The sequence below is a fragment of the Cynocephalus volans genome, chromosome 11 (genome assembly GCF_027409185.1).
Source record: "Cynocephalus volans isolate mCynVol1 chromosome 11, mCynVol1.pri, whole genome shotgun sequence".
Taxonomy (NCBI): domain Eukaryota; kingdom Metazoa; phylum Chordata; class Mammalia; order Dermoptera; family Cynocephalidae; genus Cynocephalus; species Cynocephalus volans.
In genome coordinates, this window is record NC_084470.1 from 111,220,361 (window position 1) to 111,237,465 (window position 17,105).

The following is a 17,105-nucleotide window of genomic DNA, read 5'->3' on the forward strand; positions in this document are numbered from 1 at the left end:
CTACTAGGTTAATATGCATTCAAAAAGGTTATACATGACACTGCTTAAACATGCTTTATCCAGAGATTAACCCAAGGGACATAAAGTGTTTACGGGATGTTTAGACACTTCGCAGATTATTTTTTATATCCGTAAAATCTACATTTAGGTTCAAAAAGTTGAATAAGAAGAGTAAAACCACTGGTAAGAAAAGTAAGCCTTTTTAGATCATCTAGGCAACAAACCAACAGAGGAACAATTAATCTATCAGATGGAGAGAACAAATCTATGGCTATTAGAAGGGTAGGGGGGGAGGGGAAGGAGGTAGGGGGAGGGGGACGGGAAGGGGAGAGATTGGATAAAGGGCATAAAGAATTAGCATGATTTGTAACAATGAATATGCTATTAAAAAATTTTAAAAAAGAAGAAACTAAGTCTTTTTAAATGCTTTCTGGACAACATGTTATCATGTCCATAAATAAAACAGTAAAAGATGACTGTATTCTTTCCAAGACTGGGACAAAATATTTAACATATGTGGGTGTTTATACAAACCTGAATGATAGCCACCACACCTCTGTATGTGTATCATGTAGTTTCACTGACCACTGTATACAGTCAGTTCTAAGCCCTCTCTTTAAATGCCAAACCATCTCATTAACCATTAGGAAAGTCATGATCTGAAACATAAACAGGTCCCTACTTACACACCTCCAATAGCTCCCATACTTAGAGGTGTACTTCTTAAGTGTTTCTTTTAAAGGGTCCTGAAAGGCAAAGAAAAATAAAACCTTTGGAGATCTGGGGGCATAGGGTGATAGTTCCCTAAAATGAGAGAAATGTCCTTCAAATCTTTGGTTGTAAATCAATCATTCACATGCATTTTGGATTCTATACCTTTGCGACTTCTACATGAAGTACTCTGGGGATAACGCAAGAATTTCTGCTCATCTCAACCAACACCCATTCCCCAGGCAATTTCATCCAGCGTCTTCTATATAATTATGACTTTTGAACATGTATCTTCAGCCTGGCCCCTCCCAAAACTCTAAAGACATGTTTGTGGCTTCCCACTCAACATCTCTATTTGGATGTCTTAACAGGCACTAATATGGCTGTGCTGGCCTGGAATAGGCTGGAGCTCTTTTGTTAATGTACCTGCGCATCACTGTCTCCTGGTAAAGGTGTAACTGATCAAGAGTGTTGCTTTATAACCACAGCCTGAGGAGTTTCAGGGAGGTTGGTACCAGCTTGTCAGCATTGTTTATTGATACCAGTGCAGTGGATGACTTGCACCTGGTCTTGTTGAGACGCCCAGAGAGCTCCACCACTGGGTCTGGTTAAGTAGCAAGAATATGCCTATGTGGCCAGCAAGGTGTAAGAAACCCCAGTCAGCTCCCCGTTTTGGGCTCCCTAGTTCCAAAGTGTTCCATGCATACATCAGTGGTTCTTTATCTAAGAGTGAACTACTGTATGTCCTGATACAGCCTTACCCAGGGAGAACAACTGGAGCTAGAGCTGGGCCTCTCTGGACCCCTTGCTGTCATGCAGCCTTTGCCTGTTGTAGAGGATTGAATTATGTCCCCCCCCCAAAAAAAAACTCCCTGAAGCTTGAATTGTATTCCCAAGTTTTATGTATTAGAAACTTAGCCCTCACTGTGACTGATAAGAGGGTGGGAAATCCTATTATGGTAATTGAAAGGTGGGGCCTTGAAGAGGGGATTGGTTTGTAGGACCGTGCAGTAGTGAATTGATTAAGAATGGTGATCATGGGCGTGGTTCTGAGGACTTTAAAAGAAGAGCAAAGTCTGTGTGTCTCTCTCTGCTCTCTCTGCTTCCACCATCTTGCAATGTGACACCCCTGGGTCATGGTCACCACCACCAGATGAACTTTGGACTCCCCAGCCTCAGAAACTGTAAGCAATAAATTTTGTTTTTCTTCATAAATTACCTGGTTCCAAGTATTCTGTTATAGCAACACAAAATGGACTAATACACCTGTGATGCATATCTTTATTTGGGTGCCGTTGCTGGATTGTATCATTTTCCGGCAATAAGCTGTGTATCTGTAAGCACTGTTACTTGGCATCTGGTCAATTAACTGAAACCTGTCTGACACTATTACTGCAACATCCCAAACTAAGCTCCTGATATTATCCCCAAATCAAGCTCTTCCTATACTCCTCCCCATTTCAGAAAAATGGGAGCCCTATTCTTTTAGTGCCTTAGGACAAAACTGTCAGGGTTACCTTTAAGTCCTCTCCCTTGCACTGCACATCTGGTCCATCAACGAGCCCCACTGGCTCTCCTTCCAAAATATATTAAGAATCTGATTGTATCTCACAACGCCTACTGCCACCATCTTTGTTCAAGCCTCCTCACCTTTCATCAGAGTTATTACAACAGCCTCCTAACCACTCTCTGTTTCTGCCCATGCCTCACGCAGTCTATTCTCACCACAGCAGCCGCAGTGATCCTGTTGAAACATAAGCCAGAGCAGGATATTTATCTGCACCAAAAAGCCAAACTCCTTATAACTGACAAGGCCCTACATGACCTGGTCCCACCACCTGCCTGATGCCATCGTCTTCCAGTCCCTCCAGCACCCTCACAGCTCCTGTCCATGCCAGGAATGCTCACCTCAGCCAGGGCCTGTGCACATGCTGGGCACTCTGCCTAAGTGTTGTTCCCTGCACAGACACTTATCTTATCCCCTCCCTTATCAGTGCCACTTCCCTAGTGACCTCATCTGAACCAACACTTCCTATCCCACTACACTGCTTTGGTTTTTCTCCTAAAACTTACCACCACCTAACATACCATCTTCCCCCAGTAGAATGCAAGCTCACCGAGGGCAAGAATTTTCATCTATTTTGTGCTACACTGTATTTTAGTGCTTAGGAAAGTGCACATAGTAAGCCTTCAATAAATATTTTTTGAATGAATGAATAATTATAGAACTAATAGAAAACAATTTGTATTTTGGTTTTTTTTAAAAAGTCTAGTATCATTTGCATTCTAGAAAGGCATGTTTATTTATTTATCCTGTAGCTCCAGGTATCCTCTGTTACACAATCAAGTACCCACAAGGATACATCTACTCCAGATGGAGTAGGCCTACCATCAAGCCCTCCCTGTCGTGGAACAATAGGCCACAGTCTACTTTGTTAGACCCACTCATGCCCCTGCCCTTCACGCCCAGGTGATCCAGGCACTGGAGCACACCATGCCCATTCTGCCTAGAATGTCCTCTCATCCCCTTTCTTCCCCCACAGCACTCTGACATACCCTTAAAATCCAATTCCCTTTCCGCTCTTCTGTGTCTTCCCAGCTCTCATAAGTGATTAATGTTCTCCTCAGTACTTCAATCTGTAGCACTTCCAGCTTGAATCCGAAGATTCTTCTATTGTACCTATTTTTTAGTAGCAGTCTCCTCTGCTTGATGGGGGGTGGGGGGCTGCCTAGAGGGAAGCCCTGTTTTTTCCATCATCTTGTTTGGCTCAATACCCAGCACAGACGTCAACACGTTGGAGGTGCTAGATAAATACCACTGAATGAACAAAATGAGAAGTAGGCATACGGCAAAGAGAATATAACTCCCTAGCAGGAAGACTCCAAAGATCTATACCTAAGGCCACCAGATGACCTTGTACAAAGATGTGTCAGTTTCTTCACCCAAACACAGATCAAATGTCTTATCTAGCTCACAGGGGAGTGGGGCTCAAATTAGAATATAAAAGTCAAACCTCCTGCAAAGTATTTTTATTATCACTATATGGAGCATAGATGTTGTCCTATCCTTTTCATCCCATCCCAGAATTGATTCAACAAACACAGAAATAACTAGATTGAAGACCAGGTGTGTCTATTGTAACCATACCTGGTTTACCACATTCAGACAGGAGAATATCGATATAATCCTATTGTCCAGGAAAAGTATTAAGATCCAGGCTATAAACTCTCCATGTCGAAAAGGAAGATATGCTGTATACATCACTATGAACAAAAGACTATAATATAATATTCATTATACCCTAATACATGGAGTAATAACAAACTTTACAACAAATGTTTATTAAAACTTTTTAGAGGTAGTAAATACATAAGCTAAGATCATAAGTTCTGGAGTCTGTCCACTTAGGTTTGAATAATAGCTTTACCACTGTGCACTCTCAGAAAATGAAGCTCTTCCTGCCTCAGTTTCCACATAAGTTAAATACAGATAATACAGCACTACCTCGTAGGGTTGTTTAAGAGAATTAAATGAAATAATACATGAAAAAGGGTCAGAACAATGCCTCACACATAGTAAGTGCTCATAAAATTTTGGCTATTGTTAAAGGCTTTTGTGACTCTTTGCTGGGAAAATATTAGGAGAATAGTCAGGGCCCCTCGGATGTTCAGAATCTTGCCGAGCATTTGATGTAAATATGCACGTGTGCCCAGGTGTTCCTTGGTTATCGTCTAGTGTAATTGCTCATGTGCACCCAGGTGTCCTGGGTTATGGACTTAAGTATAAAAGATGAGTGACTCTGACCCATGGCGCTCCCCACCCCCAGGATGCCCCTGGAGGAGGGGACCATGGAGAGACTACTGCTGCTGGAGGCTGCTGCTGCTAGTGCCCCCAGGACCCTCTGCAACGCCATCACCACTGCCAGACCTGTAAGCTGCCAGACCTGTAAGCTGTTGCTGCTGCTGAGGACTGAGCTCCTGTCATCTGCCAACAGCTCCTGGGGTCTTTCCCAATTACCTAGCATGGACCTGTGTGGGTTTGTACAATGGGTTTGAAGGGTCTGAGCCCTAGCTCTGACAATGTAAATGGAAATTTAGTATGACTAAAATAATGAAACATTTTGGCTTTAGTTATGATTTGCCTTATTCAACAACTGGCATAGTTGTGTAGCTTTACAATTGGGCTACATTGGCAGGATTCCAACATTAGCCCTAGCTTTACACTCTTACAACCTGAAAATATGTATGTTTCTGAGGTCCGTTAATGTAAATGTAATAGGGATTAGAAATCATATTGTTCAAAATACCTCAGCTCAACAAAGCTATATCTGTCTTGGTATCTCTACCCCTTATCAACTTGTCTTAAAGGGTGGGTGTCAAAAACAGCACTTGGAGTGTACACACGTGTTTCTGTAACAGAACAAGCAGTTGCTGTCATTGCCTTGATGCTCCATTTCCTACCTCTCCCCTCCTCTCCTCCACTCCACCCTGTGACACACCACAGCCTGGAATCAGACGCTGTAGTCCATCCATAGGTGCAATTAGTAACCTGGCACCCGGGATCAGTTAAATTAACTGCACCTGACACAAGTCTACACACTCCCACCGCCTTCCCCCTTCTCCGTGAAAGGACGCCAGGATTCCTTCCCCACCAGCATGAGGACAGAACTGCTAACCTCTTCAACTGTCCCCTCTTCAGCCCTGAAAGAAGGTCAGCTCTGAAACAACAGAGACACCTAGGAATAATGCCAGACCAGGATTGTCTTCAGGAATACTGGGATGAACTCTCCCCCTAGCAATGCTGTTGGGGGTAAATCACCTGGACTTTCTGTGTCTTCGTTTCCTAAGCCTTAATGCTATGCTATTACTACCTAACATGTCTACTCACAAGGTTTTAAGAGATTATTAAATGGAAAAATAAATGTGGGGAAAGCGCTTAGAAGTTTGTGAGAATCACAGGAAGGAAATGTAATTCTAATAAATGATGGCTGGCTCACTCACCTCCCTCCCTACTTGTACTCTGATGCTGACCCTTGAGGCCATGACATGATGAAGATTTCTATTATCAAAAGAAATTATATGCAAAGAGAAAAAAATAATGTACTAAAATTGTCAGGTTATAAAGGTGAGAGGTATGACAATAAATACAGGTAACTTCAGCACTGAAAAATACTGAATAAGCACAAAAAAGGATTTTTAAGAAGCAAAAGTACTCAATCAGCAGTGAATATTAATAAAGCTAAAATGGATTTCCCATGCCGAGTAGAAAGAAAAAAAACTAGGTCATGTCTTGAGTTCTGTTTGTACTCATTCCAAAAACAATGTGGCAAAAAATGATCAGTATTCACCATCGGATTGCCCCTACCTGACCTGACCTTAAAGTTATTTTCAGAGTTCTGAACAAATCTGGGTAGTACTGGGCAGTGAGGCCATTTTCAAATTTACACATAGTTTCCTCCAGCATTGTCCTGAAATTCCAGTCTTTTTTTTCTTTTTTCCCCTGCCTAACCACCTCACTCTGCAACTACCTGAATCAGAAGCTACAACCCAATAAAGGGATAAGGGAGGGGAAAAAATAACATCAAATGAACCTAACACTTCCTAAGCACCTACATGCTTTACACTGATTATCTCTTACTCTCACAACTCTACTTGATAGGTATTCTTTCCTCATTCCAGATAGATCATTGAAGGCTTAGAGAGAAAATCATTTGTTCCAGATGACCCCTCTGGGAAAACTCCTCAACTGGAGTTTAAAACACATCCTATCCAATCCCAGAGTTTAAGCTTTTACCACTACTCCATGCTGTCTCCACCGAGACAACCAAGAGCTCTTCTTACAAGAACCCACGGGAAGTGGGGATTCCTTGAAGATTTTTCGTACCTCAAAGCTTATGTGGCACAAAGCGGGAGTGAAGGGAAGGTGATCTTACACAGGGTCAGGGCAAGGGGTAGTTGGGACAATATTATTAGTTAGCAGTTTCACTGTCAATACGGAAAATGTCACCACCATCTAAAAATAGTATTCGGTATACAAGTGTGTGAATAGCATGTTCAAAATTTCAGTCAAATGAGTGACGTGGAAATGTCTGAATGTGGAAGGAGCTAAGTAGGGTCAGATGGGTAGCTTTGATGGCTTTCCATAAAACTTGAAATAGAACTTGTATGTCCACACTCCTAACAGAGAGGGCTATGAGGGGCAGAGGCAGCATTCAGGGATCCGTGGAAAAAAGACATGAGAGTAAAGGTCCAAGAATAAAAAATAGGATTAAAACCAATAATAATTTATTCCCTCCATCTACTATTTCAACTCTTTCAAACAACGTAAAATCAAATATAAAACCAGGAAGAACACATTCAGATCACAACTCACAGATAATTTTCAGTCCAATTTCGAATTAAACCAGGTAAGAAAAGTAGGCTGTATAGGAAAATAAATGTGTGTACAATTAAAACATTTTCAACAAAGTCAGGTCTCTCCTTGTAAGAAAATTCTAGGGCTTTCTTCTTGACTAAAATGCTTGGTTTGACCAATGCATTGTTTTACGCAAAAGAAATCTACAACAAAAATATAACCATTTCCAAGGAGCCTAACTGAAACTTATAAATAATTTGGGGATTAACTTTAAGACAAAATGTTTTTCCACGAGGATATTGTCCTACTATTATAGAGTAAATTAAAACCAAATTAGTTTTTATTCAAGAACTCTATTTTTCTGTGTAGTAGTAAATAGCTTTTAGTTGGGGTTTAGAGAAGTAATAATTAATCACTTCTCCCTAGACACTTTAAAAAGGCAGTTACCAATTATACCTTGGCTGGATTGCAGAAGTGGCTACAACTTGTTAACCATGAGGGGTACCCGTCTCAAGAGGGCCACACCACAAACTGGTCTCTCTATCATATGATGGCCACTGCCAAGATCAAAGCACTTTTCTCTCGTTTTCCTCTCATTTGCCACAGCAATGTGTCTCAGTTGGCAATGACCATCGTAACCCTGAGGGTCTCTGCATGGTAACCCCATGTCTATGGTGTCCACTGGCAGTTCTACGACAGGGTAAAGAGCAAGAAAGCAGGGAGAGAACAGAAAAAAGATACAGAAGACCAAGAGCAAAAGAGGATGAGATGTCTCAATGGGTGGAAGAAGCAGAAGAGGAGGACAAGAAAAGATGGCAGAAATGAGAAAAGAGGAAGGAAAGCAAAGAACCTGGGGAAGAGGTGCATGCTAGGGAGGGCAGGTGGAGTAGGGCTGCACTGGGCTGCGAGCTGAACTGTCTCCCGCTACTCTTACGCTTTCTTTCCCCTTAGGGGAAACAGAGTGTCAACTCCTCTCATGCCATTACCTGGATGAGTTCGTCCAGCTCGGTTGAATTGACACAGGAGTGTTGGGATATGAATGTCTGCTTCTGGATCACAATGGTGGTCCTCTGTGAAATCTCATGAGGCTGCTCCAATGCTTTGAACACGGTGGCTCCGATGACCAGATAGAGGACAACCACCAGGAAAATCGTGGAGACCGTCTTCCATTTCATAACATTAATGGTCGTGTCACTCTCCACCCGGGAAGCAAGCACTGTGGGTTTCGTGGAAAACGAGAGCCTCGGTTTGGAGTTCTGAGCGGCAGATTTAGGATCCAGCAAGTCAGGTGCCGCCACTGACAACGACAGAGAGTGAGGGTTAGGTTGGAGGAGATCAGAGGGGAGTTGGTTGAGCTTCTTCTTTAAGGGGTCAGCAAAGGCAGGCTGAGCTCCACTTGCTCTCCTGGTGGAAGCTCTGGAACCTAGACCAGGAGTGCTCTCACCAGATCGCATGCACGGCCATATGTATGGGTTCAAGGAAAAGGGGCTGGGTCTGTGCTCTCTGCTGCCATTGGAGTTCCAGGTGGGAGGGAAAAACAGGAGTCGGACCAGGAAACTAAAAAAATAAAAGAATGCCTGAGGGCTTCCTCGTTAGCTTCGAAATTTGTATTTGTCCACTATGCCAGTCAGCATGTTCTGAACTCCTAAGAGTTGATGGTACTAAACTAGAAATTCAAATACTCATGGAGAGGGCTCATGGTTTATTCCTGTTCTCAAGAACTTTAGACCGCAAGGAATCAATCTAAAGAACATTCTCCATTTTTATTTTAAGATTTATTGTAATCAAGGAAATGTATTATAAGAGAATCTAAGATCCAAACATTGTTGCTCAAAAGAAATCCCTCATAATTTTTTGGTAAAACATAGTAGTAAATAAACTGCCCAATAATACAATCATTTATTTTGCCTATTCTCCGAAGTGGGCTCATGATAAAGTATTCTCTATATTTTGTCATTCAATCTCTGATATGTTTAAGAAATAAGTTATTGCTAACCTTGTGGCACCATCCCGGGTACAGCTAGAAAAAGGCAAGTTGCTTTCATTTCAACAGTAAATGATATTAAGAAAAAAAATTAAAACCTTGGCTCACACCTTACACCCTGCTCAAAGCTAATTGTTCCATTATAGTGAATTTTTGTGTTCTCGTATAAATTCCCATATACTCTGAGGTGACTCTAACTCCATTTATTATTTATCTCAGTTGCTCCAAAATATCATTAATGGGTTTCTTTTTAGAAAATACAAGAAATACTAGACTTCCACTTGCTACAGGAAAAACAAGCTACCTACTACAGAATATTTGATTGGAAAGGTGGAAAGGCAACATTGAACTAAGAGGATGAACAGAATGGCCAAAAAATAAGGGACTTCAAAAAACACCAACTCAAACAGAATAATTAAGTCCATACTTATTAGAGATATAAATAAAATTGCTGTCATGTATATAACATAGGTTTTATAAAATGAAAACCTAATCTAAAACACACTTGTAGGTAAGTATATAAGAAATCCCTATGGGATTGAACCCAAATACCGTACAAGCACCTGAAATTATTTGAGGATAAGAGGTAATAAAGAGCGTACATTTTTACATAGCTACCTCCCCTGCCCTCTTGCCTAACACTGTGAGTTAAATGTAGGCTACCATAGTCTGAGTTCATAAAATACACACTCAGTTGCCTATCAAAAAGCAGCTTAGCAAACAAAGCTATTTGAAGCACTAGACCTAAGCAGTGTTGTAAAATGACGGCAGATGACAAAGACTCCTCAACCAGCAAAGCTCAGAATGGTGCTGACTTTGAAGAGATGAAATCGGAACTGTGATGAGGTTGCTGCACCCCTGGCTCTAGGTGGAGATTCTACATGGGTATAGCTCATTACAGCAATATCCTAAGATGCAGCCTACCACGTACAGGTATTTACAACCTTCCCTCCTGATAGTCACCTGTTCTGAATAAAGCCACAAACTAATAGACACCTATAAAATATTGATAAAGGCAACTTCAGTCAACATTCGCCCCAGCATGTTTAATGTTTTAATTTTTTAAAAAACTTTGATAGAAGTGCTGATGATAGCTAAAATGACTGTCATCTGCAGACTCACCCCCCCCCCCCCGGCTGCTTAGTGAGTCTAAGTGAGAAGTCACTATCTAAAATTTAGCCATCTTTGGAGTAAAAATAACAAAAAATCACATGGAAGCTCCATATTATCTCTCTAAAGAAAGCATTCCAAGCCTCTCCTCTCCAGATCTCTGTGCTCTCATATTTCTGATTTTTCAAATCAGTGGTTTCTTGTCTGCAGAAATGGAAAACACCAAGGCTGCTTACCTTGATGCTACCAAATCCCAATGTGAAATCCCACTAAGACATCGTCATCATATGCCTTCCGGAACAGATGTGTGTGTGTCTGTGTGTGTCTGTGTGTATCAAGCTAACACATTTCCTGAAGGAGTTTAATTCTTTTGGCTGTTGTTATTTTTTAATTAGCAGAAATATACATAATGTACATTTGGCAGACAGAATAGGCAGAAACTGATGAAATAGCAAAATTCAAAAAGAAAAAAATAAAATAAAAACCAGCCTTTTCTCCTGATCTAATATGGGGAACCTCTGGGTTTCCTGTTTGATATATGATCAGGGAGAGAAGCTGCCCCTTCCACACACTCAGCACCACCACTACCCCCACCGCCCCCAGCACACCAGTCTCCCCTTAATCCTGCTCTCCTGTCCGCACCCAGGTTATGTCTTAGCTCTGGCCGCGATAAAACACCGAACAGCAGGAAAAACGAGCATGTTTTCAGCACCACTGCCTATCCCACCACGCAACGGGCAACAAGTGTGACCAGGGTCACCATGCGTCCTGTCTGTCGGCTACTCCCAAGGGCTGACCCTCCCCCACCATCGGAAACTCCCCCAAGGTGTTCTAAACCCATACCCTAAGCAGATTGCAAAACCCCAGGCAGGGGCGGGAGAGGGGAGAGACGCGGCCAGGAGAAAGAAGATCCGGGGATAGGTGAGCTCCAGCCCAGCTCAGACCCAGCACTTGGGACGCACGAGAAACGAAGACGGGAAACGTCCGCTTGCTGCGAGCGGGGCATCTGCAGCCCTCGCAGGACAGGCCGGGGCAGGAGAGCGCGCGGCCGGGCACGGGAGCTGGGGGCCCGGGGGTCTCACCTCCTGCTCTATAGCTGGGTCTCTCCCGCGAGGCGCTGCGAAGCATGAGGCATGCAGCATTCAAAATGTTTTTGGAAAAGACGGACTTGACGCTTTTCTACACACACGCCATTGTACTCACTTCTTATTCAGAGACGGGCTGCGCGCTCCGAGCTGCACGGGCAGGCATTTTCCCCGGCTTTGTTTTACAAGGTGGGGAGCGCGGGGCTGGACGCGGGAGGGGGCGAGGGGGGAGCGTGAGAAGAAACGAAATCGCGGGAAGGAGGGGAAGCCGGCGGGCTGGGCAGAGGGCGAGGCCGAGGCCAAGTTGGGCTGTGGCGCCGCCGCCCCCGCGCGCGCCTGCGGCCGGGTCCGGGTCACCCGGAGAGCGCGGGCCACCCGGGTCCCGCGCCGGCCCGCCGCCGCCGCCGCAGCCGCCGCGCGCTCGGCCCCGGGCTCCGCGCTGGCCCGGCCCCGGCGCGGCGCGGCGCGGGGGCGATCGGTGCAGCCCGAGCGGCCGTGCGCCCCGGCGTCTTTGTACGCGAGCCTCGCGCAGCCCCTCTTCGCATGTCTTTGTGCGTCTCCCCGGGCGATGTCCTCCGTGCCCCGCGGGGGGTGTGGCGCGGTCTCGGCCGCCGCCGCTCTCCCGCCCGGCTCGCTCCTCGCCGGCTCCTCGCCCTCCTTTCGGAACTCCCTCCTCCTCGCCGCCGCCCCCCTCGCGGTCTCACCGCCCGGGCTCGCCTCTCCGCACCCCTTTCCAGCCCAGTCCTCGCCCGCGTCGCCCCTGCCCGCGCTCCCCTCCCGCTCTCCCTCGGCCCGCCTCCCCGCCTGGGCGCACAGCCCCTTGGCTCACCTGCTGCCTCTCCTCCTCTCGACCCCTGCGCTAACCCTGCCCCCAGCCTCACGCTCGCTGTGTGGCGCACCCATCACTCAGGGCTCCATCCCACCGCCTTCCCGGCCGAGGTGCCCGGCGTGCGACCAAGGTCTGGGGCGCGGAGCCCCGGACCTCTGAACGTGGAAGTCTCCTCGCCTCGTGGCCCCCCAGGGTAGTACCGGGAAGTGTCCCCCATTGGCCCTGAGGACCCTGGACTGGGGGCAGTAAAGAGGACGCTGGCTTTTTCCAGTCTACACCTGGGGAAGGGTTAACGAGTCACCAGCAAACCCCACCCCACCACCCCTCCAGGGGTGCTCGACTTGGGCAGAGAGCTCTGATCAGCGGAATGTCCCGGGCCGTAAAGGATGCGGAACGCACCCGGAGCCAGGGTGACACCCATAGGGATGCAGAGGCAATGGGAGAAAACCCGATTAGGTTCTCGCCCGGGCGATACTCCTCTGCTGTGGACAGAGGTTGCTAGGTGTTGCCGGGGGAGCGGCGGAGTGGGGGGCCTCGGACCTCAGCCTGAACTCAGAGGTCCCCGCCTCCACCCCTCAACCCTCCTCTAGATCCCAGCTTGGCAGGTACCAGTCCCCGCCCAGACGCCAAGACCGTGGCGCGGGGACAGCTGAACTCGTGGCAACAGGACCCGCCGAGGAAGCAGGAGTAGCGAGGAATTTCGTTGCTGCTTTTGCAATAGGCGAATCCTCAGGCAACACACATGATGTAGAGAAACTTCCATCCGTTTCTGCACTCTTTCTTCCAACTTTCTCAGCGGGAATCCCCTGCTGACCTCCGCCCCCCACCCCCTCCGCTGTTTATCTTCCATAACTGCTGCTCGGCCAGATGGGAATCTTTTCCCAGTTACAAGAACTTCCTAGTGAAGGCTATAGACTTGACTGTAAAAAGAACCTTGCAAATCTTTTGCGAGACTGTGACCTTCAATGATAAAAATGCCAAGTTATTTTTCTAGAGGCCAGAAAAGATTCAGCACCTCTTTCCTCTATTAAAAAATCCTCCTGATAGCCCTCCTGTTGCCATTTAAACACATTTTTTCTCGACTTCTGCTCTCACAGTAATATAATAGGATGTCCTTTCTAGAATGTGAATCTGATCCTCTCAGTCCCAGACTTAAAACCCTTCCAAAGTCTATAGGTCACCTGTAACGTGCTTCCTGATGCAGCTGCTCTTTTTCATTCCAGGCCTTCCTGATGCTGTCACCTTCCTTCACACACCTTCTCTAGTCCTCCCTCCAACTTTACGTCACTAAGGCATTGTGCCAAAGAGGTCTCTAGAGAAACAGAGCAGTGTGTGTGTGTGTGTGTGTGTGTGTGTGTGTGTGTGTGTGTGTGTGTGTGTGTGTGTGTGTGTGTGTGTGTGTGTGTGTAAAAGATTTATTTTAAGGAATTGGCTCACACAATTATGGGGGCTGGCAGGTCCCTCTGAAATCTCTGTAGGGCAGCTCTGGCAGACCAGAAGACTCAGACTTCAGTCTTAAGGCAGAATTTCTTTTCCCGGAAATCTTTTTTTTTTTTTTTTTGCTCGTAAGTGATTGAAGCTCACCTACATTATCTAGAGTAATCTCCTTTTCTTAAAGTCAACTGGTTAACCACATCTACAAAATACCTTCACGGCAACACTTAGATTCTATATTAGTGTCTGTCTGTTAAAATAACCGAGTACTATAGTCTGGCCAAGTGGACTATAAAACTAACCACCACAGTGTTATGCTTCAGATCTCCATGCTGTCTGGAGATCTGCATGGAGTGCTGGCTGGCCAGGTGTCTTAGCATTTGCTTCCCAGGTCAGCTTGTACTTTCTCTGTCTTTGCACTTGTCTCATTAGTTATGTTGTGCTTCTTTGAACTAGATCGTAAGCTCAGTGAGGCAATAAACCTCTTCTCTCTGTTCACCCTAATATCTGAAATAACTGGAGACTGGTACTAAATAGGTATTCAATACACATCTGAATGAAAGCATAATTGCTAGTAAATAGTTGACATTATTATTCCCCTGGTCTCCCTCCAAGTATTTGGGACCAGGTTATCCTACACATATAGGAAATGAGATTAATTCACCACCTTCAGCATCATTTTCTATCCTTAAAGGCATTTTGTTCTCCAGATGAAATGATCTCAAACACCTTGAGTACTTTTTTTTTTTTTTTTTTTTTTTTTTTGTTCAGCAAGTTGGTGATTCTTTTTTTTCCCCCTCTGGGTTTTCTGCAAATGTAACCACACTTTGCCCAGCACTGGTCCCCTGTCAAACTAGCTAATGCTTATTACAGTGGGGAATTAATTTACACTTTAAATATGCTTGTAGGTATCATTTATACATATATACATATACATATATACATATATACATATATACATATATATATATATATATATGTCTGTAGAGTGCTGCTTCCCTTTTTCAGATTCATGAGCCTTAGATGTCACCACCAATCCCAAATGCTGGATTGCCATTTTCCCTCCTTTCCCCTATCGGTTCATATATAGCAATCATCCTCTGCATTCCCCTTTGTACTATTCCCACATTAGGCATCACATATGTGTAGGGTGCAGGAGTGGTTAAAATAATATTTAATAAAAAAGAAGAAAGAAAGAAAAGAAAAGAAAAACTCCAAACTGTAACATTAGCAGGAGTTACTCCAACAAGCCAAAAGTTCATCCTCACAAATAATTTGAAAGAACCAAGAAGCCAACTGGTCTACTAACTCCAGCTCTGCTTTCCACCGCAGCCCCCCACAACCCTGTCCTTAAACACTCCTACCTCTTTAAGAGGCTTCTTGTGCAGAATACATATTTACAGTGTTTGAAGTAAGGAAGAAAAGGAAGTAGACTAGTTTGTACGTCATTGCAACTGGAGAAACAAGGAAATGGGATGGTTTATCCTGTTTAATTTTATGCCTGCAGTACTCAACATGTATAAATCCCACTAAAAGTGCAATAGAAAGGGTTGATGGACTCCATTTCTTCCATGCTACAGTACTACTCAACACCCTTTACTTTATTTTAATGGATGGGAAAACCTGAAATATATAATAAAAAGATTTGGTTCACCCAAATTCCATACTGCCCTTATTGCAGTGCTTTCAGAGCTATTGTTCTGCTCCAACCAGCAGCTTGAAATCTACAGAACTTCACTCTTAGGTTTACTTTGCTTTTTGACCTTGGCCTACTCAACATGTCATAGTGATAAAAATAAAAATAAAAAAAATTGAGCATGGCACTGTCTTTTCCCCTAATTACAATCATATCTGAGATTTTGGAGTCAAAGACACTTTGGGGGATATCCTAATTCTACCATTACTGAGCCATATATGATTTTGAGGAAGTCATTTTATCATTCTGACCATCAGTTTACTAATTTTCAAAATAAAAATAATACACTGAACTCACAAGAGATTGTTGTAAAAAAGAGAGAGAGCATATATGTTTTTAGCATTGTAGGTCCCCAAAAGAATCTTATTTTCTTCTGTGCTTGACCTAACCCCACGAACCAGGGAGCTCCTGACCAATCAAGACCACCAACAATTTCCAGCTCTACAGTTAATTTTGCCACTTATTTAATCTTCTGGGTAACACAATTGCACGGTATAAGATGACGAAGAATAAATTACATTCTTCAAATATTTACTGACTGCCTACTAGGTGCCAAACAGGAGATCTATGGGTATAGCAAGATCACAGCCTTCAGAAAGCTTATGATCTAGAGAGGGAAGATGTTAAATAAATATAAAATTAAAGTTCTCATAAGTGCCATAAAAAGAAGTTATCAGATACTATGAGTACATTTAATGTCAAAAGGTCAGGGAAGGTCTGTCTAAAGAAGTGACATTAAAGTGCAGCCCTGAAGAATGAGCGAGGGCATAGAGGCAGAAGCACAGTGTAAGTAAGGAGCTTCCCTAACAGAGAGGCGGGCTTCTAAAAGGACCATGGTGGCAAGATGCTGGGAGAATTGGGGGAGCTCAGAGTGTGAGGATTGGTGGTGGCCACTGTCCACACTGAGGAAAGAGGCAGAGCCTGGGTCTTACAGCACCTGGGTTTTAATTAATGGGACTCTGATGATTTTCATTACAAAAGAAATCTCATCAGATACATTTTTTATAATCCCTCTACATGAAGAGCAGACAGAAGGTGAACAAGAAATGTAAGCATATCGATATGTGAGGTTGGCCATCATTGCTTTAGTCCAGGTCAGGATGGGAGTGGAGGAGAAGAGGTGAGAGGTGGCCGTAGACCAACAGGACTCTGGGACCATTTGATGTGGGTAGTGGACATAGAGGGAGAGAGTGGCCACTTTCCTAGAAGCTCCAGTTGACTGCAAACTCCAGGAGAGATGACAGTATAGGCAGCACTCGGGTGAAATGCCTGCCTGCTGCGGTCCCTCCCAGGGCAGCTACGTTCTGTTCTCATAGTCATTGTGTTTCTTGCAGGCCTCACTCCTGATTGTGGATGGAATGTGTGTCCTGGATCTCAGCCAGTAGAGTCAGGACTCCTCAGCCTCTCAGCTGGTTCAGGCATGGACTATGACCCATTCAGACAAAGGAGCTTGTGACGGAGTTTCTGGGAAAAGAGGCTTTCACTCTGTACCACTGACCTTGAACCTGAAAGCCTTGGAAGCTACTATCTCACAGGAGAGGAGAAGCTACCTGGGAAAGGAGCCAATACAGAGCAAAGAGAACCAGGATGACCAGGTCCAGGTGACAACATTTGATCACTCCCGTCTGTCAAGCCACACCTCAAGCCACGCATGTTTGCTTTTGTTATAAGCCAGTTTATGTTGAGATTTCTGACACTTGAAATCAAGAGCCCTAACTGAAATATCACAGCGCATGCAATAGGAGAAAGTGAGAAATATTTGAGCTCTGAGAGGGTTTCTGAGTTGTCTCCCAGCGATTCCTGATTCCTGCCTTCTAGTATTCATGCCCTTGTGTTCCCCACTCCCCTCCAGTGTGGGCTGGATCTACTGACTCACTGCTAATGAATAGGATACAGCACAA

The 17,105-nt window shown here is 44.6% G+C and overlaps 1 protein-coding gene across 1 annotated transcript in view; it reads right to left on the minus strand.

The window, feature by feature from the left end:
* The window catches only part of KCNK2 (potassium two pore domain channel subfamily K member 2), a 137,246-nt gene extending 125,958 nt beyond the window's left edge, over positions 1-11,288 (minus strand). The window contains exons 1-2 of the mRNA XM_063114879.1: positions 11,243-11,288; positions 8,053-8,363 (exon numbers count right to left, since the gene is read on the minus strand). Coding sequence (XP_062970949.1) covers positions 8,053-8,363; positions 11,243-11,288 — 357 coding nt within the window. The remainder of the gene's footprint in view (positions 1-8,052; positions 8,364-11,242) is intronic.
* Between the last annotated feature and the right edge of the window lie 5,817 nt (positions 11,289-17,105).